Source organism: Aricia agestis, chromosome 1, assembly GCF_905147365.1.
Source record: "Aricia agestis chromosome 1, ilAriAges1.1, whole genome shotgun sequence".
NCBI classification, from domain to species: Eukaryota; Metazoa; Arthropoda; class Insecta; order Lepidoptera; family Lycaenidae; genus Aricia; species Aricia agestis.
Window position 1 is genome coordinate 20,618,197 of NC_056406.1, and position 26,626 is coordinate 20,644,822.

Here is a 26,626-nt window from a genome sequence, read left to right on the forward strand (position 1 = left end):
CTTGCAACTTTAATTTTTGTTCAGTAGGTATGTAAACGTTATGTATAACTAGCTGTTGCCCGCGACTTCGTCCGGGTTTATTAAAGTAGATCACGTCCCAAGTATTATTTATTGTACAAAAATATTCAATGTACAGCATTGACTTTCCTACGATTTTATTATATTATATAGATTACGTGGGAGAGCCATGCTTCGGCACGAATGGGCCGGCTCGACCGGAGAAATACCACGTTCTCACAGAAAACCGGCGTGAAACAGCGCTTGCGCTGTGTTTCGCCGAGTGAGTGAGTTTACCGGAGGCCCAATCCCCTACCCTATTTCCTTCCCTACCTAATAGAGGAGCCTATTCACTTCCCTTCCCATCCCTACCCTCCCCTATTACCCTATTCCCTATTAAAAGGCCGGCAACGCACCTGCAGCTCTTCTGATGCCGTGAGTGTACATGGGCGACGGAAGTTGCTTTCTATCAGGTGACCCGTTTGCTCGTTTGCCCCCTTATTTCATTAAAAAAAATGAACCGCGCGACTTCGCTTGCGTAATTTAGGAATTTCACGCGACCGTACATTTGTCCGCAAAAAAATAGCCTATGTCCCTTAACTCCTTGTATAACAATTGTAATTGCCAGACAAAATTAGGTCATTCACAGAATTATATTAATAGTTCAGTTATCGTTTCAGCGGTGAAGGCTTCTACTGACTCCTCAAATTATTATTATAAAGCTCAGGCATATGTCCCTGAGGCCGGTTCCATCAGTATTTTATGTGTGTGTTTGTAACTGTGATGTGCGCAATAAAGTATATTCATTCATTCATTCTATCATAATGCATGCATTTCTAATATATTATATTAGAAATGCAGTAGGAGTTCTATAAGATAAGATAGATTGATTATTATTATACCAAGTGATAATATTATTAAACTTATTATTCTAACGTATTAAAAACTATAAACAAAAACATAATAACTAATTATAAGTATGATGTTCTATGTTACAATGAAGTAAAAAATAAAACGCCATCTGTTGAATCGTATTAGAACTAAAATGTTCATCGCATCGATATATTTCTGGATTTTTTATAATATTATACATAAAATATATTTAAGATTTTTGAAATATTATTTTAATACACATCCAAGACCCAGGAACATTGAAAACTTTTTGTTCCGCCTGCGACACTCGAACCCAGGACCCCCGGGATGAGCGCTGGCCACGCGCAATGCGAATTAATTTTCATCGATATTTTCATGGAAATAAGATATTTTCCCACATCAAAATGTAGCCTATGTCCTTTCTCAGACTCTAGAATTACTGTGTACAAAATTCCATTGCAATCGGTTCAGTAGTTTTGGCGTGAAAGCGAGACAGACAGACAGACAGAAATACTTTCGCATTTTTTTTTTAATATAAAATTGTGGCCGTCCATGGACTGTTCGTCCATATCCTTTTTTTGTTATTTTATTATTTAGATTTTCGCACCAAGGATAATTGAAATAATATTATGAATTTTAATTAATTGTGGTCCATTTTTTTATACTTAATAAGTAATATACCTATATATATATATAAATATATATATATATATATATATATATATATATATATATATATATATATATATATATATATATATATATATATATATATATATATATATATATATATATACACACTTAGTAGAATATACACTTATTGTTTTGAACGGTGAGGTCCCAGTCGGTGCCTTTGCCTTTAGATGTTGTGACATTGGCTTGGTGGAGAGGGGTCACTCAAGCTGGGTGGAGTTTCTAGGGTGTTAAAGAGATATCGTTCTGTGTCGAATCTACCCGCCATGTGGCTTAGGACTTCATCGTTCCTGTCTTTTATAGCCATTTTTATGTTATAATCTTTTATGTGTTCGGTTGACACCTCCGTGGCTCTTTTTATGAAGCTTGCAACAGCGTCTCCATTACAAATTACACATTTCAGAAATTGGGCAACTCCAGGTATTATTCTAAGTAGGCAAAACTGTATGAGTTATATGATGAAAAAACAATGAATACTAGTGAATCCTTTAAAACATACGTGAAGAAATATTCAAAAATTTTTAGAAAAGTCTGTCAAGCTGCGAAGGCCCTCCGCATAAAAGAAAAAATAAAGAACTCTAAAAATAAAGTGAAAACCACCTGGAAAGTTATTGCAGATGAGACTGGAAGAGTCAACTGTCGTAACTCTAAACTTGAACTTTATATTGATGATAAAAAGGTCAACTCTGACCTTGAGGTTGCGACAGTTTTTGAGAAGTTTTTTGCTGACATTCCGATCTCAACTACAAAAGACTTAAATTCCTCACCTGAAGTTGCGGAAAGGTTACTTAAAGAAAATGTCAAGGAATGTGATGTCAATTTTATTTTTAAAGAAATCGACTCCAGGGATATTATTAAGACTTTCAAATCGCTAAATGCTAAAAGTACAACTGATCTCTGGGGTATGTCCACAAGAGTTATTAAATCAATAATTGACATTATTGCCCCGCACTTATCTCTAGTCTTTAATAATTGTATTAAAAATGGTGTGTTCCCTGGCCTAATGAAGCATAGCAAGGTGATGCCTCTCTTCAAAGCTGGGACTAAGTCTGACCCAGCTAACTACAGACCAATATCTATTTTGCCAACTTTTAGTAAAATATTTGAAAAAATAATTCTAAATCAATTACTAGTTCATTTTAACTGTAATAATTTGCTACATAACAATCAATTTGGCTTTACTAAAGGTAGGTCCACTACAAATGCAGGCATCAGTCTTCTATGTAGTATATTTGACGCTTGGGAGGTTTCGCAGGATGCACTTGGTATCTTCTGCGACCTATCCAAAGCATTTGATTGCGTTGAGCATGCTACATTAATCAGAAAATTATATCATTATGGTATAAGGGACACAGCCCTAAAACTGTTAAGTTCTTACCTTGCAAATAGAACGCAAAGAGTTGAAGTTAATTCTAAAAGGTCTAATGGTAGTAAAATAAAGCTAGGTGTTCCACAAGGATCTATTTTAGGTCCCTTTCTTTTTCTCATTTACATAAATGACCTACCTTATCTAATATATAATATTATAAAATATTAAAGATAAGCATGAGATAGTACTTTTTGCTGATGACACTTCACTAATTTTTAATGTGAAACGACAACAATATAATTACGACGAAGTAAATAGTGCTCTCTCAAAAATAGTACAATGGTTTAATGCTAATAATTTACTACTAAATTCTAACAAAACGAAATATTTAAAGTTCGTTCAGTTTGCCAAATGTTAGACAAGTACAAACCAATGTACTATTAAATGATGAGAAAATGAAATTAGTGGACACCACTGTTTTCCTAGGTATAACTTTAGACAGTAAATTACAGTGGGGTCCGCATATTGCAAATCTGGCGGATAGGCTCAGTTCTGCAGCATATGCTGTTAAAAAATCAGTGAAATAACTGATGTAGAAACAGCGCGACTTGTTTACTTTAGTTACTTCCACGGCATTATGTCATACAGAATAATGTAAGTACAGAATAAGGATTATTTAATACTTTTTAGTATAATATATGTAATACATTTAAGTATAATCTTAAATGAACTAAAAAGCAATAATTGCTTCAGTACAAATAAAGTTGGGATAGCTCCTTTAACCAAAATAGTATTTATTCTACTTTTTCTTTAAAAATTTTCAATGAAATGTTTGCTACATATTGTTGAGCTTTTCTTGGGATTCCAACCAACACGCCCAATTAATTTCAGCCATTTTACTCTTATTAGATGATCTTGAGGGAATCTGTAAAACAAATGATTATGATATATAAATACTAGCTGTTGCCCGCGACTTCGTCCGCGTGGACTTCAGTTTATAGCGCGCGATGTCAACAAAATTGGTGTCAAAAGCTTTTATAAAAAAACCCTGGTACCCCTTAAATCAATACAGCTGTGCAGTGTGCAAACAATAAGTACTTCATTTTTGTATGTTAAACTTTATATATTATGCCAAATTTTAAAGCTTATTTAGCCCCCCAATTACACAACTTTACCCATAAACTATTTATCATTGATAGGTTTAGCCCCAATTTCACCAACGTCTGTTAGTGTTAACAGCTTGTTAAAATATCCTGTCTTCTCTTTCATTCATATGAAAAACAAAACAGCTAACGTGATACTAATTCGAGCATTAACTTTAACAGTCGTTGGTGAAATTTGGTCTTAAGGTTACGTCACTGCCTGCACAGATAAAGTACTGAGTTATTTAATACCGTAGAATAGATATAACAATCGAAAAAAATCGAGACTTAAATGTAGGATGATACCACCTCTTATAGAAAGACTTTTGAGCAAGCGTCAGCGCGATGTAGAAGACGCACGGCGCCATCTATTATGAATTTTTTGAACAAATTTACGACCCTTACAACCCTTTTTTCCAGTAAAAAAGTAGCCTATGTCCTTTCTCAGGCTTTAGACTATCAGTATACAAAATTTCATTACAATCGGTTCGGTAGTTTTGGCGTTTGGCGTGAAAGCGAGACTGACAGACAGACAGACAGACAGAGATACTTTCGCATTCATAATATTAGTACAGATTATGTGCACGCTGCACAGCTGTTTTTGGGTATTTTGATTAATTAAGGGCCGCGCTACACCGGAATGGCAGCGGCGAGGCGAGCACTTTCAGCGCTGCCATTCCGGTGTAGCGCGGCCCTAAGAGGGGTACCACTTACCAGGGTTTTAAAAAGTTTTTAAATTTGACACAAATTTTGTTGACACCGCGCGCTATAAACTAAAGTTCACGCGGACGAAGTCGCGGGCAACAGCTAGTTATGAATAAAAACAATAATATATAATAAAGTAGGTACCGTATGATTAGTTCTGTTATAATAATGAAGTAAAAAATAAAGCGCCATCTGTTTTCATACATTAGAATTAAAATGTTGATTGCATTGATATATTTTCTGGATGGAATATAGGCCAACACAACACACTCGAACTCCTTAGAAATGCAGTAGGAGTTCTATAAGATAAGATAGATTGATTATTATTATACCAAGTGATAATATTATTAAACATAATATTCTAACATATTAAAAACTATAAACAAAAACATAATAACTAATAAGTATGATTAGTTTTATGTTCCAACGAAGTAAAAAAAAAGCGCCATCTGTTGAATCGTATTAGAACTAAAATGTTCATTGCATCGCGTCGATATATTTCTGGATTTTTTATAATATTATACATAAAATATATTTAAGATTTTTGAAATAATATTTTAATACACATCCAAGACCCAGGAACATTGAAAACTTTTTGTTCCGCCTGCGGGACTCGAACCCAGGACCCCCGGGATGAGCGCTGGCCACGCGCAATGCGAATTCATTTTCATCGATATTTTCATGGAAATAAGATATTTTCCCACATCAAAATGTAGCCTATGTCCTTTCTCAGACTCTAGAATAACTGTGTACAAAATTTCATTGCAATCGGTTCAGTAGTTTTGGCGCGAAAGCGAGACAGACAGACAGACAGACAGACAGAGATACTTTCGCATTTATAATATTAGTTTTTGGCGTGAAAGTGAGACAGACAGACAGACAGAGATACTTTCGCATTTATAATATTAGTATGGATTAGTATAGAATAGATACATAAAATATATTTAAGTAAAAAATAAAACGCCATCTGTTGAATCGTATTAGAACTAAAATAAAATAAAACGCCATCTGTTGAATCGTATTAGAACTAAATTGCATCGATATATTTCTGGATTTTTTATAATATTATACATAAAATAATTATATTTAAGATTTTTGAAATATTATTTTAATACACATCCAAGACCCAGGAACATTGAAAACTTGTTCCGCCTGCGGGACTCGAACCCAGGACCCCCGGGATGAGCGCTGGCCTGCGCAATGCGAATAAATTTTCATCGATATTTTCATGGAAATAAGATATTTTCCCACATCAAAATGTAGCCTATGTCCTTTCTCAGACTCTAGAATAACTGTGTACAAAATTTCATTGCAATCGGTTCAGTAGTTTTGGCGTGAAAGCGAGACAGACAGACAGAGATACTTTCGCATTTATAATATTAGTATAGATAAACCTTCCTCTAGTTTTAGAGTCACTCTACATTATAGTTGTTATATTATATTAGCTATATTATATTATATTAGTTAAAATAAGATATTAAGTCCTTTTTAGTCCGGCCGCACATTATCCGAATTTATGATCACAAAAATTCGGACGCCCCGCCCCGCTCATACATTTTGACACGTCAGAAATTCTTTTAGTATGATGGGTCTACAACAAAATATATGAACAGTAGTATCGACGTTCGGTAAAGTTTTTGTAAAAAATTACTCCGAATAAAAATATTTTTGATTTTGATAACGTGGTCTATTCTTCATGTTTGCCAAATAACATAAAATTGCTCCAGTAGTTCTTAAGACTCTTATTTTTCACATTTTCCACTATTTCTTCGCTCCTATTAGTTTTAGCGTGATCAAATATAGCTTGTAGCCTTCCTCGATCAATGGGCTATCTAACACTGAAAGAATTTTTCAAATCGGACCAGTAGTTCCTGAGATTAGCGCGTTCAAATAAGCCCTTTCAAATAATTTCCCCCCGTTTTTTCCACATTTTCCTCTATTTCTTCACAGCGCAAGCGCTGTTTCACGCGCTTGTTTGTGCGCAATCTCCTCCAAAACGGCTCAACCGGTTTTAATGAGATTTTGTATGTAAGTATTAAACATACAGTGGTTAGGCCTGAGAAAAGGTTTTTATCTACTTTTTATATTGAAACTAGAAAATATAATTTACTAGCGACCCGCCCCGGCTTCGCGTCGGGTATAAAATATATAGCCACTGAAAAAAATCATTAAAATCGATTCAGCAGTTTTGACTTGTATTCATTACTACTACCCAGCGACCACATAACCCAATAGACGCCTAATGTTTTGATTTCTCTTAACAAATTATTGTGTCAATGTGTGAGGTAGGCGACGCGGGTGAAGAGGTAAGAAATGCATTACGATTGGCCAATTCAAATTCACGGCATGTCATAAATCAGAACTAGTGATGGGAAGTACGAGAAGCGCTTGTCAAAGGAAATAAAAAAAAACCAGTACATATTTATTTTAAAGTATAGAATGAAGAAAAGACTTTTATTAATTGTGGCAAGCTTCTAAAAATATACAAAAACGTCTTCGGATTATATTAAAAAAGTATCTATACTTACCTAAGTATATTTAAAAATATACTTTTTTTACAAATTATATATATATACATTTTTTTAACTTTTAAAGGGCAAGAATTCTGTAATATATATATACAATCAAACGGGTCACCTGATGGAAAGCAACTTCCGTCACCCATGGACACTCGTAGCATCAGAAGAGATGCAGGTGCGTTGCCGGCCTTTTAAGAGGGAATAGGGTAACAGGGGAGGGTAGGGATGGGAAGGGAAGGGAATAGGGGAAGGTAGGGAAGGGAATAGGGTAGGGGATTGGGCCTCCGGTAAACTCACTCACTCGGTGAAACACAGCGCAAGCGCTGTTTCACGCCGATTTTCTGTGAGAGCGTGGTATTTCTCCGGTCGAGCCGGCCCATTCGTGCCGAAGCATGGCTCTCCCACGCGAGTTTGCTCGTTTGCCCTCTTATTTCAATTTAAATTTTTCCAAGTGATCCATAACCATATTTTCCATTCTAAAATAATCAAACACTATTATAGTGTTAAATAAATTATTAATTTACTCTAGGATATTATCGTTTGCATTTTACCAAGTTACTCAAAGAGTATGAAATAAAATGTCAATTATAGTTCACAATGACACCGACCGTGACAGTTGACACCCTGTTGCGCAACTATTCTCAGTTTATTATTTACTCCACCAAAATAGTCCGTGTAAATATTTACTCCCGTGTAATTACCTTATTCTTGGATTAGAAGTTGGAAAAACGCAAAACCAGCTTACTCTTAGATTAGGAGACATTTATACTTGAGGAAAAATTATTAAAAATTTTAGGGGTCTCCATAGGTCCAAGTTACAACTGAAACAAAAAAAAAATTACCTATGCGTGTGGGGTATCTATGAATAGGCCTTCAAAAATCATAATGAGGTTTCTTATATCATTTTTTTCTAACCTGAATAGTTTGCGAGAGAGACTCTTCCAAAGTAGTAAAATATGTGTCCCCCTCCCTCTAACTTCTAAAGTTTTTTAGTCATGATAAGTCTAAAAAAATATATGATGTACCATCGAGGAAATTGATTCCTAGGCAGTTGACAGACTAACGTCATTTGGTCGGATCATGTCAATTCAATGTTAATTTGTGATTGACTGATTGGTCGCGTTACGTCCAACCCAGCGGGGGTTTGAAGTAACGCGACCAAACTACGTAGGTCCCCCATCTGCTTAGGAATCAACTTCTCTGATAGTACATTACTATAAAAACTACCAACGAAAATTGGTTTGAATGAGATCTAGCAAGTAGTTTTTTTATACGTCATAAATAGTAAAAAGTAGCGTTGCCAGACGTCCCGATTTTGGCGGGACGTCCCGATTTTTTCATCAAAATTAAAGGTCCCGCGCGGGACAAGCTCAGTCCCGCTTTTCGGTGAAAGAAAGGTGAGTAATGATTAAAATGAAGATAAGAGTGTGGAAGGTAGAAGGGTTGATTTTCTTTGGCTACTTTAGCTATCTATATGCTATTGTCACGTAAACGTTATTTTAACGCAAGTAAAAAGGTAAAAATTTGAAAAACTTTTGATTTCATACCTTTTTAAGGTTCCGTAGCCAAATAGCAAAAAACGTAACCCTTATAGATTCGTCATGTTTTTACTTTGTCCCGCTTTTGACTGAAGAATTCCGCTTTTTCACTCAAAAAGTTCCAAAGTCCCGACTTGGCACAAAAAAAATCTGGCAACGCTGGTAAAAACAAAAAAAAATTTTTTTTTCATTCATCTTCCAGTAAGGCACCTGAATAGTTTGCGAGAGAGACTCTTACCACTTTGGTAAAATGTGTGCCCCCCCCCCCCTCTAACTTCTAAAGTAGGGGCATGATAAGTCTAAAAAAATATTTACTTACTATAAAAACTGCCAACGAAAATTGGTTTGAACAAGATCTAGCAAGTAGTTTTTTTATACGTCATAAATCGTCTTACCTTAAATTAATTTTCATTAAATCAAGTGAGATATAAAAATAAATCAAAAACCTTTTAATTTCAAAAAATAAACCTTATTGCTGCTGCGGAACCCTTCATGGGCGAGTCCTACTCGCACTTCGCCGGTTTCTTTCCTTATAGCGACTGATTCTGTGTGTGAAATATGCAAATATAAAAATTTATCCAATGATCAAGGATATTTTTTTAAATCTGCCATCCAAATTTGCCATCAGATCCTGGTAAGTGACTTGACCTATAATATAGGTATCAAAGTCTCAGCCCGACCGGTTGACAAAGTTTCATACAAACTTTCATCCCCTATTTTATGCCCTTGGGGGTGGAATTGATCAAAATTCTTTCTTGGCGGATGCCTATGCCAAACATAGAGTGATGCCAAATTTCAGTCCGAGTGCAGCAGTGATTTGGGCTGTGCGTTGATACTTATCTAAGATGTATGTCAGTCAGTCACCTTTGAGTTTTATATATTTATTTTATCTTGTTATCCTCTGAAAATTTAATAGCGCAATACAACTGAATTAAATTTTACAATAAAGAAAAACGGTGCAGAAAATTGTTGCAAGAATATTATTTTCCCGCCATTTACTTGACACTGGCCATGGCCCATGGATCCATGGTTATAATATAGCCGAAGTGACATAGTAAGAAAAAAGAAATCATTTGTCATATTGACATTTCTCATTTCTCAAAAAGTTTTTGATGTGGATTCAGGATTTTGGTTTTGGTTTTATTTTTTACCAAAATTTGTTGAAGTTTTTATCTTATAGTATTTTAAGCAAATATTATATTTCATGTAAAGTAAAATGAGTGGAAATACTGAAGCGACGTCATCAAAAAACAATGATTCAAATGGAGATTTAAGTTGTGAAAAACCTCAGAAAAATTGGGTTAAATTTGATGATGAAACTCCACAAACAAACAATGATAAATCAGAAACAAACGCGGCATTTGAAAATGACACTGGGCGCGCTGAATCTTCTAGAATAGAAATACCAGCTGTTTTAACAACGGAAACCATTCAAGTTAATATAGACCGCGAAAAACCCGAATCGATTCCACATAATATAAAAAATGTTGAATATGTTAATAATCGCCATGGATTCTGTAATTATTTCAAATATTATTTAATCGATACATATTGCTAGAAATGTATCAGTCCTGAATTCTTATAAGATTGTTATTGTTTTCCAGCAAATGGTGATATAATCGTAACTTTATTGCCTGTAAATACAAAATGGCCTTGGATAACTGCCGCTAGTTTTAAACCGGAGCTTGTACCAGAAGAGCTAATGGCTCAAGGCTTGACTGTAAGTATTTAATCTAAATGTCAAGTATCCAGAATTTTACTGTGCTATTAAATAATTAGTTCATTGGTTAACTAATTAAGTATGCTTTATTCTAACTAATTGACCTGCAGGAAGTAATTTTATGGCTGAGAGTTTTTTTTTTAATTTCAGTTGACTGTTGAGGAGTATGTTCATGCAATGGAATTACTTGTAAATGATGCCCGATTTACTTTGTACAATATATGCTATAAAAGGGTTTTAATTTGTTGGATTACTATAGCATTCCTTGTCCTTCTAACTCTACTTTTTTCTGGTCTAACTGGATTGACATTGTTTTCTCTTGGAGTTGTGTGGCTGGTTTTGAACGCTTTGGCAATATTTTTGTGTATGTGGATAAAACTGCGATTGTCTAAGGGACTGGAGCAATGTTTAGCGACTGTGAACAAACTTTTGAATAAGCACAAGTTGCTACTGGCTCTGGACGACAGAGGAAAAATATCTTGTCACAAAGTTAATCTTTGCTTCATTTACTTCGATTCCGGACCATGTGTCACTCATTTGCAACAGTTTATTGAAAGTGAAGAGGGTCGTACCATTATGGAAGGCTGGGAGCAGAGACTCGATGTGTCCGCTAATGACATTGTTATCCAAGGAAGCCAATCAACGAGACTTTCAAGAAAACAGGTATTACTTTATTTCTTTTATAGTTTTATTGCGAAATTATACACTTAGATTAAAATACAAATCACCTTTGAAGTATAGTGTTTGAACATAATGTTGGTTACTTTTTTTAATTCCTAGGTACTTTTACTAATGAAAGTGCCAATAGTTATATTGAATATAAGAAAATAGGCTGAGAACAATTTGTTTTCAATTTTAATTATTAAATTCTGTTCAATATTAATGTCTGAGTGGCTTTTAAGCTTTTTATGTAATAGTAAGTACCGTTGCCAGATATATTGTAAAACAGTACAAAGCTTATTATCTACAAGAAACGTAATAGCCGTTAAAATACTATGATACCTTCAGATTTATGTTCCTTAGACATTTGAAGGTATGTTTCGTATGTGAGAACTAAAAAACGTAATTTGAGTATTTTGTTTCATTCTACACCAGCCCCGTATCTGCAATTTTTTTTCAGGCGGGGCAAAAACTGAAAAATGCCACCCCCCACGGGGGGGGGGTGGCATTTTTCAGTAGGGGCGGGGTGTCCCAAACGTAAAAATGCGGCCAAGTGCGAGTTGAAATTTTTTTATTATATTGTAAGTAGAAAAAAAATACAATAATATGTACCTCGCCGATGACAATCGATGACAATAATATTATATTGTCGATTGGACAAGTAAGATGGATAGTAAAGTGGGGGGTCCGGACCCCCAGGACCCCCCCCCCCCTTATATACGCCCATGCCGCCCCCCCTTCACCTTTATCATTCATATAATTTCAGCTATCAATATTATGTAGGATATATAATACAATTAACACGTTAGGGTTTAAAATCGTGCGAGAGCCGGGTGCGTATTTTGAACTATACCTACGCGCCTCGCGAAAAATAAATGTTCGTGCAGCACGTCTCACTCCGCAGTCCGCGCTCAGGGTATCGGTCAAGTTGATATGGCCATGAAATTGCTGTACTTGTGCTATTATATATTTTATTACGTGGTCAATGATGAGTTGTCCATTGGTCCGTGAAGTATGAATTTGGCCGCCCCCTAAATTTTCCGCCCGGGGCACAGACCCCGGCCTGCCCCCCCCTTAGATCCGGGGCTGTTCTACACTAACCCTCTTTGTAATAAAATAGTACACTGACTATCTTTGTTATACTACTGAAAAGTTGTATTATAGAAATACAACAGAACTTGTGTGGTTTTATGACTAAAAACTTTAGGTTTAAAGTAAGATAAAACTGTACCTACAACCATTTATTGAAGCCAAAATACACAATAAGGCTTGTTTTATGCCATATCCTTAACATTGTTTAGTAGCTAGAATCTAGATGGATATACATATTTTGCTTTGCTGAAATCATTTTACTAATAGTTTCATTTCATATATTTTACCATGATCATACTCATACTAATCCTTGTATAGGCCGCCCGAAACTTTAAGATTGCTCGGTAAATGTGGAAGGGCCAGTCGGTAGAAAGATTAATAACACCAATGATCACAGATCTACCCTATCCCGCTCAGTCCTCGCTTCATCAAAGACTGAACTTTAATCGAACAATGCGCATTTTGCCGAGCAATATTAAAACTTTTGCATTTTAATGGGCCCCTCGCACACTATCGATTTAATCAACTAATACAGAGTCCAAATTAACTCCTTTGTTTCGTGGACCACTTGTAAGGTATTGGTGCATACTGCGGACCCTTGAAGCACCCCCCTCAGTCAATCCTTCATGGATTAGTATTGTACCCCCTTGTAAGGGTACAATACTAATCCATGAAGCTTTGCTATTATTTTAAATTACAGTCGCTGTGCATTTTAACAAATTATCTGCCCATTCCACGGATGGCGAACCAATGGCACGCGATGATTATTCTACAAAAGCGCGAAGTTAGGTTATAGAGGCATTATATTTTTAAATATACGAGTCAGGATTACAAAGAAAAATATTATTTGATGACAAGTCGATGACATCACTTTAGTAATTATTCAGAAAAATGGCACGTTGATAAGGCAGGGTTCGCCTATGCTTTCTAATAAGAGAAATCAAGTCAACACAAAAGTTTTTCACTGCTAACCCCCCTAACCTACAATTGTCGACCCTCGTTTTTTGTCAGGGCCATTCCTATAGCACGGCAGTGATCGCTCTGTGTTGTGCGCGCGCTTGTTAACTCAATAGTCAAACTTCACGGACGATTGATTAGTACCGGTTACCATTGTATCAATTGTAATGGTTACATAAAATAGTTTTGTAATTACTAACTAGTAAACGACTCTAGGACCGTACCACGAAACCGTTTTGAGACTCAAACAATCGTACGAGAATGCCGCGTCCTACTCTAACAACCGTGAAGTGACGTTGTTAGAGCAGGACGCGGCATTCTCAGCCGATTGTTTGTCTCAAAATGGTTTCGTAGTAGGCCTACAGACTAATATTGCTAATAGCATGTTGAAATTATTCAATCCAATTTCGATTCGATCACTGGATCACTTGCAATAATGTATAAACTGAACATAATTATTGTTGATGGACCAAATATCGATAGTGTGCGGTGGCCTTATAGCAACTGGAATTATTTGTATCACTGTGTTCACATTAGTATTTATGTATTTTTAATTATTAAATATTAATATATCTATTGGCAGCTTTAATACTGACTCATTAATACGGTTAATAAAGGTACGCGCACATGACGAAGGGGCGCAGCAATGCATTTTCTAATTATTGCTATACAATAATATATTATAATACATTATTGGGACGCTGTTAAGCGTTCGACATGTACTCACTACTAACCCAAAAAAAAATACGTATTGAGTTATGAATGCATTATGCAGTTATGTTCTGTAGAACAAGAATATTCAAAATTTAACAACAAAAAATGGGTTAGGACACTAATGCTTAACAGCGACCATTTATGACTTATGAGTTATGTTATGAACGTAGGACCAACCGCAAATTAGCCCTGTCACAAGGCATGTACCTTAATGGTGTAAAATATAAGAATGTTATAAATATATAAAAATAAATTAGAGGAGTCTTTAATTTTTGGACAAATTACTAAAGTTAAGTGTTACTAACTAATAACATGTTTCTGGACATAATACTAATCGAATAATAATAAAAAACGGCCAAGTGCAAGTCGGACTCGCGCACGAAGGGTTCCGTACTATTATAGAGCAAACATTGTGTTTTTGTATGGCATAGCCCCCCTTATTTTTTTAATATTATTCTTAAATATTGAAGTAGACATATAATTAAGGCCTTTGTGAAAATATCAAGTGCCTACCTGTTGCCATTATTGATATAGAGCAAAAAAGACCAAAAAAATCACGTTTCTTGTATGGGAGCCCTCTTTAAATATTAATTTTATTTTGTTTTTAGTATTTGTTGTTATAGCGGCAACAGATATACACAATCTGTGAAAATTTCAGAACTCTAGCCATAGCGGTTCTTGAGATACAGCCTGGAGACAGGCAGACGGACAGACAGACATCGAAGTCTCATGAATAGGGTCCCGTTTTCACCCTTTGGGTACGGAACCCTAAAAATGGTAAACCTGGCTTTACTCGTTTCCTACAATTCCTACTAATGTTGTTATTATCTGGTAGTATATAGTTTAATATTATGGGTAAGAGGTGTATAAATGTGCAGGATATGGCAGAGCAAGTATATCTACGTTACCTTCAACGTTGGGGCAAAGACTACCTCCGTCGTCGGCTCGATTGGACCTTAGACGAGGAGGGCGGCAACCCCGCGGCGCCGCGTCACCTCGCTCAGTCCCTATGCCCTTGTCAGTATGTCGAGGAGATCTTACGGAACAAAGAACCGAAAGATACCCGCGCCTGTTGTCCGCTGTGTAACGACTGGCTCAGGCGACGCGGTCTAGATTGACCTAACCGCATTCTGGCAAGTCCTATTTCTGAACATTTTTTATAATGGTAGAACGTTAAATAGATTAGCAAAAATAAATAATTTTGATTGCAGGAACGAGGTGCGCTTCTGTATCTTCGATATATCGGGCGGTGGGGCACGTATGTCGTTAAGAAGAGGTTAAATCTGGACCGCATCACCCCAGGCCGACACGGAGACAAGTACGTGTGCCCCTGCCAATACATAGAGGAGCATCTCAAAACGAAGCCCCCGGCTGGGCTGGCAAAATTCTTCTCGTTGCCCAACCAAAACAATAGTGTGTACTATTAATATATTTTAGGAGCATATCGTTAAATTAAAATCCGTCCAAAATGGTTGTAAGAACTTAAACATATCGGTAATATAAAATTGTTACATGTATTTATATTACTTAAGGTAAACTTAGTCATATAATAGAAATGACGATATTTTACGTAAGTACTTAATTTTGTTAAAAGGTATTATTTTATATTAATTATAATTTTATTGTACAGGCATATAAAATATTCTATTGTATGTGTATATTCTGCAGCAACACAATAATCTCAGCTGCCATATTTTTGTATAATACTGCGGTCCATGCTTATCGACATGTAAATAATGTCTTGAGGTATTACTATTTATTACACGTATTATACACACTGTAGATAGAAAGTGGGCTATTAGAATTAGCTTTGTAGCTTTTATTGGTACTTAAAACTTGGTTTCTTTTTATAACAAAATCCGGTGTCGTGCAATGTCATTCAAGCTTGTATTTTTATTATCAGCAGGTACTATTATATTCTGTATTTTATTCTGTAGTCAGTTTTAAAACGTTTATTTACAATAATTCTGTAAACCGCAACTCCATTTTTCAAAACGCAGGCTTAAATATACTTCACTAGGACATAATATTATAATAAAACGAATTCAAAAATAGCTTCTATATTAAAATACAGTAGGTATGCATCGAAGAAATAACATTCCTTTATATTTGATAATGATATTCTGTGAGTTACAGGATTTTTTAAATAGGCTGACCGTCAAAGTCGAGCTTTAAAAATACATATATTATTTTCGAAAGGAGTTTTAAAATAAATAACGGTTTAAGGTTTTAGTATCGACGTTGACAGTCAGAGACCAGTCAGCGTCACTAATGCCGCGGCCGCACATGCGTCTATCGTAGGAAGCTTCGTGCTATGAGACGATATACGTGGTATCGTTTTAAGCACGAAGCACTACGCAGGTGCGGCCCGAACATTATACACAAATCAGCAATAATATGAAAAAGTAAAGACAGAGTTTCGTGAAACTAATTTTGAGTCCGGTTTTTGGTATCTTCTATGTACTGTTACTCACTGCGACAGCTGGTCGGTAGGCGTAGTTTCGTCACATATTATGTGCAATTGTGTATGTGACATGTCACTACACGACGAGGCGTAGCTTAGACCGGCCGAAGTGTGTGGTTCGCTGAACTCCATCCTTACTTTTATAAATCTATGGTTATCCAAAATATACTTTTATTTCCGTAAAAACATCGTAATTTTTAAGTCAGAACTAATTTCGTCCCTACCAGTCCTAGCTAGCAAAACAGCAATATAATAATGCCGACCTTTCATAAAATATGAGTGTTTTCACAAATTAACTGCACCTTAACACTAAGAGTCCTCTAACGGTTAGAATGCGGAATACGTTAACGTGCAGATTACCAAGGTAATCTGCAGATTCCCTGTTACCATCCGTTAAAGTGTGAAATTTTGAAAAAAAAGTCTTATATTTGCACTTAACCTATAGTTTGTGCGTTTTATGATGATATGCGTGACACATTATAATTGACAATAGTAGGTAAGTTACCTAACAAAAATTAATCGATAATTTAAAAATATCGAATCACTTCGTAAAGGAATTGCAATCGAAATTATCGATTTCGTACTGACATTTCAGTGGTGCCGGCGCTTTAAGATGGCCGCCCTTTTTATCGATTTGATTTCGATTCAACCGAGTCAATCTCTATTGACATAAGTTCCGTTTCATGCATATGACATTTTTCAAATGTTTTCGTAACAATAATTTTATACTCCTATTTCACAGTTAATATTTATAATTTTTATTAATAAGTTAGCATTTAGCATCTTTTCATTTTTATTCATTTACAATTATAGGAAACATTTGTTTTTGTAGATGGAATATAATTTATTACATTTTGATTTTTTTTGTTTTCTTGTAAAAAAAACCCGTAGCAAGGAACATGAAAACTGTCACCCATATCATCTTAGAACGCACAAACTATAGGCCTCTTGGATATCTCTAGTGGCGCGGCGAGTGGCAGATTCAGGCAACACGTGAACGTCACAGTGTGATCAGCTGTAAAATACGGTTTACTAGTTAAAAATGAAAACACGTTGAAAACGTTAAAAAGTGCTCTGAAAAAGGAAAATATGGGCGGTACGAGATACTGTTGTGTTGTAGGGTGCAAAAATTCCCAATCTCGGAATCGTGAATATGTTTTATTCGTTTCTGAGACGGAATTGGGAAACGTATCGAAATCAACATGCCGCTTACTAATCATGCTTAAATCTAAATCACGCATGAATATTTCTAAATTATCACGTGCAAGTTACTTTTATTAACATTATTTCATTACGTATAATAATATATTGTAATTTAAAAAAACGATATAATAAAAATAACGTAATATTTATTCCTTCAATATTCACTTTCGCATTTATAATATTATATCATACTAATATACTAATTACTGATATTACTAATTTACTAATAATATTGTAAGTGCGAAAGTGTGTCTGTCTGTTTACTGTTACCTCTTCACGCTTAAACTGCTGAACAGATTTTGCTGAAACTTGGCATGGATAACTCCATATATCATTAAGAGTCCCGAAAAAGGACATAGGCAGTGGCGTAACTATGAGATCCGGGGCCCGTGGCAAATTGATGGGGCCCTATCAGTAAAAATCGTCACGTTAATAATAAAACAATATGTGGGGCCCGTGGCATTTTTCCAGCCCTGCCACCTTCCACTAGACATAGGATACTTTTTGTCTCGGGAAAATGTACGGTTCCCGAATCCCGCGCGATTAAAGAGTTATGGCAGAACGGAATTGCGGGCGTCATTTAGTAAATATAATATATTAAGTAAATAATAACATTTTCTTTGATACATCTTCATTTATTTCCATTTTTATTTTGCATGTACGGTTGAACAGTTGCTGAACATATATTTGTTTAAATTATTCAAGTATTATTTATTTTCCAATTAATATATAGCTCCACTTTCACGTCATACAGTCGATTTCCTACTCTGGTCTGTGGTATTACTTTTACACGGATGATTCGTTCTCCATCATCATAGATTTCGAAGACCTCATGAACATGATTGCTTTGGAATAGTTTGTGCCCTATAATTTTTTTTCAATTTTTTAATTAGGTAAACAACCTGTTATTAGTAATAAGTAATAACTAATAAGATGATCTAACAAATAAATAAATACACAGTAAAAATCATATTCAATGAATTTGAAAGAATATTTCATGATCTTGTATTTTTAAGTAAATATAGCTTTCGATACAGATTTTATGCGGAAAAAGTCTGTGGAAATATTCCGAAATCCAAACTTAATAGTAATTTGGCTCATTACTTTTTATTGTGCTAAAAATATAAACAATTACCAAAAAAGTGCAGTGACTTGTATGAGAATCATATGAGAAAAGCGCCCGTGAGTTTCCGCCGTCAACCGACCCGCGGCGTTGCCGTAGCTTAGCAACGATATCCAAGAGGCCTATAGTTAGTTTACATTCTCTTCCTAAAAGTCCTAAAACTTTAACTTAAGCTTGTCAACCTAAGACTGTTGTTGTTTTGACTGTTTTTTTAGTTGATACGATCTGTTATATTTTATTAGTGGAGTATCATTATATTATGTACTTATTTAAAATTTAATAATTTATTCCTTTGTTTATAACCAAAAAATTATATCAAATAATTCTCTACAAATAAATAACATGTTTTATTCAAACAAGAACCTATTTTATGTAATTTAATGAGAATAGAATAAACTTTTTGCACTTTAACTGACTCACCCAGATAATCTGTAGAATACCTTGTTAATCTGCAGTCTTACTGGTTTACGCACATTAACGGTAACATATATATTGTACTGTATATATTCTAATAAGTAAAAAAATATTTAAAATTTTATGAGTCCCGCTAAAACTCCAATTTGACTCATATTAGTCTTGAAATAATTGTGGTCGTCCAGGGAAGGTTTACACGGTGAGAAAATTTAGAAGTTAAGTTAATCTAGTTAAATATTACCTTAAAAGATAATATGGTGATAATGTTTTACCCACGCTTATGTGTCATCTATGTCCGCAAATAGACGCCGAGAACTAGCATTAAACGAGTGTTTAGAATTTTTGTAGAGACAGTACCGTAAACGGCCGCTAGGGGACACTTTAATGTTAAAGAGCCACTAGTGATTCACAAAAACTGCTCAAAGTGAAACCTTTACGTTTGCAGAAACCTTGCAATGACTTTCACACTTTTTGTTTAATATAATATTGTAGATCAATATTTTATTCTTAGAATTTTATTGCTTTTAAAATGTTTTATTGCTCTTTATTACAAACGTATTGCATATTTTTAGCCTAGTCTTTAAGTATATTTTTTATTTATTTAATGATATTTGGAAGTTTAATAAGTGAGTATTATTTTAGAAATACATTAGTCCAAAGCTCCATAATATTATGTACTTAAATAGCCTCTGTCGATTGATAATTACAGATACCGGCACGGATCTCGAGCGCTAATAACTAAGCTGTATAACCATCTTCATTCATGTTTTGTCAATTTCGTCGCACCTCCTAAATATGAGACTGCACTAGGTAACTGAACTGCAGCGGCAGCGGTCCGACGCGACGATTCACGCCCCATAGGTGTTAATCCATAAAGTGTGACACACCTAAAGGGGGAAGGAGGAGGTCGACAATGTGGGACAAGGAGGGGGGAGGTCCTAAGTTTTGTGACATCACATCCAAAAATCATGAAAACCGTGACATACTTTATGGATGGTCCCTCGTAGGTACTGGAGTGCCGTGAATCGTGATGCGTAGTTTCGTTGCCGCGAAGTGCAGTTTATAACGTACAATTTCATACCAATATATTTGGAGTTTATACCTAGTGAGGTTTTGTCCTAAAAATTATAGCTCAACATGGTGCCGTCCCGATGTTTGTAGTTACTTAACACAAGACAGATTTCAGACAGAAGAATTCATCACAAATGCATAAATCTGCTTTGATTTATGAATTTATAAACAAGCAAGGACTTGTAAAAACTGTTAAAGATAATTAATTATTATTATTTATTTAATGCGAGACGAAAAGGCAATTGAAAATTCTGTAAGATTTAAATCTTATGAAATCGAACTGTCGATAGCTTCTTAATATCTCGAGATTGTAGCTTCTATTTTGATCTGTGAAAAAATATCTGTATAAATTGTGAAATTCCTATATATAGAAACAATTATTTACAAAGCCTTAAAAGTAATTATTTATTTCAAAATATTTATTGTATGGAAGAACTGATTAGCTCACAGATCTTAGGCAGTTATACTTACGAACTTGAATAATAACGACATATTCATAATATTATGTCATTAAAATACTTAGGTTTTGTAAGCTTACTGTTATGCAAAGGCAAGGTCCTTTATTACCATTTAAGTGGCAACATCTACATAATATCGTAAGTTTAAGTTTTTAACTAACAGTATTTTGCCATCAAAATAATAATTAATTTATGTTTTATCATCACTAAAGGTAGGTCAATTTCGGTCATTTTTGAACAGCAGATAGGTATTACCATGTATTGCCTAGGAAGTGCCAATATTTTTAATAATAATAGTCATATACAGTATACACCCTAACAATTTGAAGTGCCTGTAAGAGCCATAATTGTTTCTTTTTTAATAGTTTTTACTTATTAATTATACCATTAATGCTACATACATTCCATATTATGATAGTATTTAAAAAGATATCTGGATGGGAGAATGGCAGTTAATTTTCAGTAAAAAAAAAACTATATGTAATTTTCTAATCTTTTTTTTACTTCTAGACATGTAAATCTATATTTTATAACGATTTTAATTTCTAATATTTGGAAATTCGACACATTTACCGCATCCAGTGTTCTTTATCATACATTGTACTTTTTTTTATTATAATAATATGACAGTATCTATAGGTAGGTACATGTAAATTAATATTTGTGAATAACAAAATATAATGGTTTTGGTTGACCAGTAAGTTAATTCTTGTAACTAATTCCGTCCTAATTACACTTATTATGTAGGTACTTAATTAGGTTAAGTCAACTTATATCGTATGTACTCCAAATATATGCGCAACATACATGAACCAATTTTATTTTCACTATCCTCTCTCTGTCCTATAAAGCGTTTTACGCATGGATAATGGAACTTAGAAAACAAAATACAGCCGAGCCAATACAGTTTACTAAAGGAGCAAGAGGTGCTCACATATTAGATGAACTACTTACGCCATCTACCGTCAAACTATTGCTTTTGGTAAAAATTTTGATATAGTAATAACTAAGTAATATCTAACTAATAAGCTTGCGAACTGACATATCCTTGTAAAAGTATTAACAACGATCAGTCTTTAATAAAAGTGATAATAAATACCTACCTAGGTACTTGAACTTTATCGAAATTAATATCTAATAGCCGGTCCAATCCAGTGTCGTATGTCACATAAAGCTTTGATGGAAAAGATAACTACAGTGCTGTTTGGATGTGAAGCGATATAATCTACAATGGAGAAGTTGCTTTTCAGTTTTCATTTTCAAAAACGTCGTTTAAACCATCCAAGTATGAAATAAAAAAAAAAAAATTAGAATTTTATAATGTTGTAATGTAGCCCTAGCGAAAAGCAAATACATAATATAATATAACTTATATACACCTATGGTCCAAACCACGAAGCTAGACATAAGCTTCGTAGTAAGCTAGTAGTACAGTTTAATGAAGGCAAAAATCAAGCCATGGGCGTACCGAAGGGGGGGCACGGGGGGGGGCAGCTGCCCCCCCCTGGATCATGTTGACGTCCCTACTAAGTATATTATCTAGTACTTTCATGTATAAAAATTAAAAATAATAAAACGAATTTTTGTCATTTGTTTGCAATTCTATATTTTTATAACTAAAAATTATTAATTTTTATTCTTTATAAGCACCTTCTAGCTTATAAAAATCTGATTTGCCCCCCCCCCTGGCCCAGAACCTGGGTACGCCCATGAATCAGGCACAACCTCCGATTTCGTTGAACCTCCATCGATTTGGATGATGTTTTGGAATTGAGTAGATATGTACTTCAAAAGTGACATACGCTCGTATTGCGCTTTATGCATTTTAGGGGTCAAATTCACCCCTTTTTCAAAAAGGAGGAAAAATACAGATCTAACCATTCTGGCTTTAGTAATTGTGTTTAATTAGATAAAATAGACGTTTTTTCAATATTTTTATGCCTGATTTATGATTCTAATAAATTTTTAGCCCTTTTAACAACCACCCCTTAAATGAAAAACTATGAAAAATATTTTTTTGTATTTCTGAGTTTCTAAATACAGGGTTTGTTTCATATTTATGATATAGTTTTTGGTTGACGATGAAATTTCAACACTTACAAACTACTCTCTTGATGCAAAATCACTGTAAAACTATTGGTTAAAAAACTTAAGAGTTAAGCCTATTAAATTATTCTACACGAGAGAAGTAAAATCTTATTTACTAAGTATGTATTAAAATTAAATTTATTGCGAAATTTTTTATCCATAAAAACTACGGCTTGACTTAATAATAGTTCTAACTTTTTTATCAGCTAGTTAAACCTGATAAAAAAGTTTGGATGGAACGTTAATTTATCTTATAATAAAATAGTATTTTAAAAAGATAAAACCGACTTTAAAATTGTACGAAGTTGAGAATTAAAATTGCCTTATCTCAAAACCTACTGAACCGATTTTGGTGAAACTTGTAGTGTTCCCTAAGTTAAATAATACCCAATACAACAAAAAAATAATTATTTAAATCGGACTTGTAGTTCCGGAGATATGTGAACACAAACATAAAAACATACATACATTTGAAATTTTGCATATTTGTTCAGACACTGAAATAGACTAACATATACAAAAACTGGGCAGTTCTGGAAATATTACATACATACGCGTCGAATTGATAACCTCCTTTTTTAAAGTCGGTTAAAAAATAATCACATTTTTATTCTAGTTCATCACAGCTCTAAGCTGAGCCGTTACCCAAAGGGTGAGAACGGGACCCTATTACTAAGACATCGATGTCTGTCCGTTTGTCCATCTGTCTGTGTGTCTCCAGGCTGTAACTCAATAACCGCTATAGCTTGACTTCTGAAATTTTCACAGATTATGTATATCTGTTGCCGTTATAACAACAAATACTAAAAACAAACAAAATTAAATATTTAAGGGGGCTCCCATACAACCAAGTTATTTTTTGCAACTTTTGCTCGATATAAATAACGGCAACACATAGGCACTTGAAATATTCTCGACATACTCAGTTGCATTTGAACATTAATAATAAAATTTAAATTAATTAAATAATTAAGGGGACTCCTATACAAAAAACACAATTTTCAGCCTATTTTTTGCTCTATTGTGGTACGGAACCCTTCGTGCGCGATTCTAACTTGCGCTTGGCCGATTTTTTATTTTTGGATTATCTATTGTTTTCCCACTGATCTGGAATTAATACCAGGTTATCCCCTTTCTATCGAATCTCACTAACCTAGTGGGGATTTTGAGAGTAAAGGAAGAGAGAAGGCTCTAGTGTACTGCGCACACACTTGAGCATTTTAAAATTATTCCTGCCTATCACCAAAACCGGTTTGGAGGTATTTTAATTGTTATAATTTAGAAAATATACTAAAATATTCAATGGACCACGTCATCCTCGTAAGCCCCACCACTTTTTCCAGTAAATGTTTACCATTTCTTTCACTTATTCCGTCATGAAAAGACACATACACGTACCCATACGTGACGTGTATTTAGTTTAGTACCTATTGACACGTTTTCCTACAATTTATGAATACCAAATATCTGCTTCAATTTTTTTTCAAAAAATAATTTATTTGTTTTATTACCATAGCTCCCTTAATTTTTTAGTTATCAGGTTCATTTAAAAAGGTAATTTCAAGGGCTTTGAGATCATGCTAAGAAACCTTTTTTAGAGCCCTTAATTTTTAAAATAAAAAGGGTTAATAAGTGCTGGTTACGTGGTTATCGCAGTAAAAGTTAGGCTTTATGCGTCTCTATCTTGGCTATTTTTCATCCCACAAAAATAAAAAGGAAACCAAAAGCTTTTTTAGGAAACGAACTCAAATTTTGTTCTTTATGTTTTTTACGAATATCCAATATTTTAAAAGTTATATCCAAAAGGAAATGAAATTTACGAAAATTTGAAAAATTAAAATTTTATGAAATCATCTTTTTTTCAAAAGTAAGCATTCTAAAGCACGTTAATTTTTTGAGGTCATAACTTATACTAAAATAAAGAAAAGCCTTTAGGGATAACCATAAATTTGAGATATTGTAGAAATGGTCATCGTTTTATTTTTCGTTCTTTCCAAAAAAATTTGAAAGTGTCATCTTATTTTTATCATAACTTGCTCAATTTTAATGCTATTAACTTTTTACAGTACTCAATAGAAAGGTAAATTTAAGTACTCTAAAAAGTGTTAAGGAAGTATGTGTCATAAAATGCATCAATTTTCCGTTATATTTTGTGTATGAATGTTTAGATTAAAGTACTCGCCGAAAAAAAGTATACATATAATCACCTATATTTCACTTTAAACTTAGACGGTTATTAAAAATAGGCATTTATTTGTTATTTTATTGACTTTAATTTAGGTTATAGGTAAATTTTTCGTAAAAACGTACCTATAGTTTTTGAGTTATTTATGAAAAACCGTTTTAAAACATGTAGTTTTATCTCGAAAAATCACAATCTTCGATCTTTAATTACTCAGAAAGTATTGATTTATTCCAAAAACTTTATAAAACGAATTTTGCTTAAAATGTGTCTGTTTATCGATTTTTGCGTTTTTTTTTTATTTAAAAATATTTCACCTCCGAGAAGGGTTGGCATCCACCCCAGGGCAAAAGCGCAAGTTGGCACTATGTCACTTTTGTTTCTTAGGGTATCCCCCACCTACTCACCAATTTTCATGAAAATCGATGGAGGTTCAACGAAATCGGTGAAAACCTTCAGTGACTCCACTATAGGCATTACTACGAAGTTTTGCAAGTGAGTTATCCCCCCCTCTCAAGCGGATTAACCGATTCAGTGCGGTGTCATTTTTTTGCAATATTTTGCGCCTGGCTGCTAACAAATATTTTGTGGATCCTATGAGGCGCCTAGCGCCAGGAACTTTGATGACTCCTCTCGAGCCCTACCCGCCATGAATTGTAATTTATCGTTGTTTCCTCTGTTTCCGATTGTTTTTCTTTTAGTAGCGACTTAACAGCGAACGTAAACGGATTAATAGTTCGTTTCAAGTATTTAGAGGCGATTATTGTGTACAAACAGAAATGGAAGGCAATTTTATCAGGTGTTGTAAACCTTTGGCTATATTGATCATTTTATTTTAGTTTTATTGTAGAACGGGATATTACATGCTACTTGCTAGAGTTGCTAGTCATGTATAACGCCAAAAAATGTATATCTACTTTTTATAGCATTTTATAAACGAACATTGTATAAGTTGTAATTTTTGAATGAAATATGTTTCTCTCATACCGGTGTGAAACAGGGGCGGGCTGCTTTTTTTTTATGAATGAAGGGGGCAAACGAGCAAACAGGTCACCTGATGGAAAGCAATTTCCGTCGCCCATGGACACTCGCAGCATCAGAAGAGCTGCAGGTGCGTTGCCGGCCTTTTAAGAGGGAATAGGGTAATAGGGGAGGGTAGGGATGGGAAGGGAAGGGAATAGGGGAGGATACGGAAGGGAATTGGGCCTCCGGTAAACTCACTCACTCGGCGAAACACAGCGCAAGCGCTGTTTTACGCCGGTTTTCTGTGAGAACGTGGTATTTCTCCGGTCGATTCGTGCCGAAGCATGGCTCTCCCACGTATGAATAGCTCCCCTGCTAGTTAATTATAAGAATAAATGTGAGATTTTGCTGGTGTTGGCGTTATATTTATAAAATAATTCGTCGGCCATATGAATCACCAATTGAAAATGTTTAAGACTCCTGAAGTGTACATTTTTATGCAATATCCTAAAACTAACACTGTACACGTTAAATACGTGACAAATAAAGCCACTTTCATTGAGAAGAAACCTCTGAATAATGTAATTTCATCATAGTTTTACAGGTTAACATTTTATCTCCTCTCGGGCGTCACACGCCATACAGAAAAGACACCCATGGTGCGGCGACATCCGCACGGAATCGGTTAAGCGGTGCATTATGATAATGTGGTTTTTATATCGGTAAAACGATGAAATCCAA

General features: G+C 34.5%; 1 protein-coding gene across 2 annotated transcripts; it reads left to right on the plus strand.

The window, feature by feature from the left end:
* Positions 1-9,937: 9,937 nt before the first annotated feature.
* On the plus strand, positions 9,938-15,431 carry LOC121738217. Of its 2 annotated transcripts, XM_042130203.1 has the most exons (5): positions 9,938-10,293; positions 10,381-10,496; positions 10,647-11,159; positions 14,798-15,052; positions 15,131-15,247. In XM_042130203.1, exons 1-4 carry the CDS (start codon positions 9,993-9,995, stop codon positions 15,035-15,037), a joined length of 1,170 nt encoding a protein of 389 aa, XP_041986137.1. In that variant the 5' UTR covers positions 9,938-9,992; the 3' UTR covers positions 15,038-15,052; positions 15,131-15,247. The 2 variants fall into 2 exon arrangements, with proteins under 2 accessions (XP_041986137.1, XP_041986207.1); XM_042130273.1 differs by lacking the exon at positions 14,798-15,052 and having other exon boundaries at positions 15,131-15,431.
* Positions 15,432-26,626: the final 11,195 nt, after the last annotated feature.

Excerpts from the sequence above, each read along its gene's own strand:
- LOC121738217 (XM_042130203.1), top strand. The coding sequence starts at position 9,993 with ATGAGTGGAAATACTGAAGCGACGTCATCAAAAAACAATGATTCAAAT. Across the intron at positions 10,294-10,380 it reads TAATAATCGCCATGGATTCT|CAAATGGTGATATAATCGTA; the intron begins GTAATTATTTCA and ends ATTGTTTTCCAG. Across the intron at positions 10,497-10,646 it reads TAATGGCTCAAGGCTTGACT|TTGACTGTTGAGGAGTATGT; the intron begins GTAAGTATTTAA and ends TTTTAATTTCAG.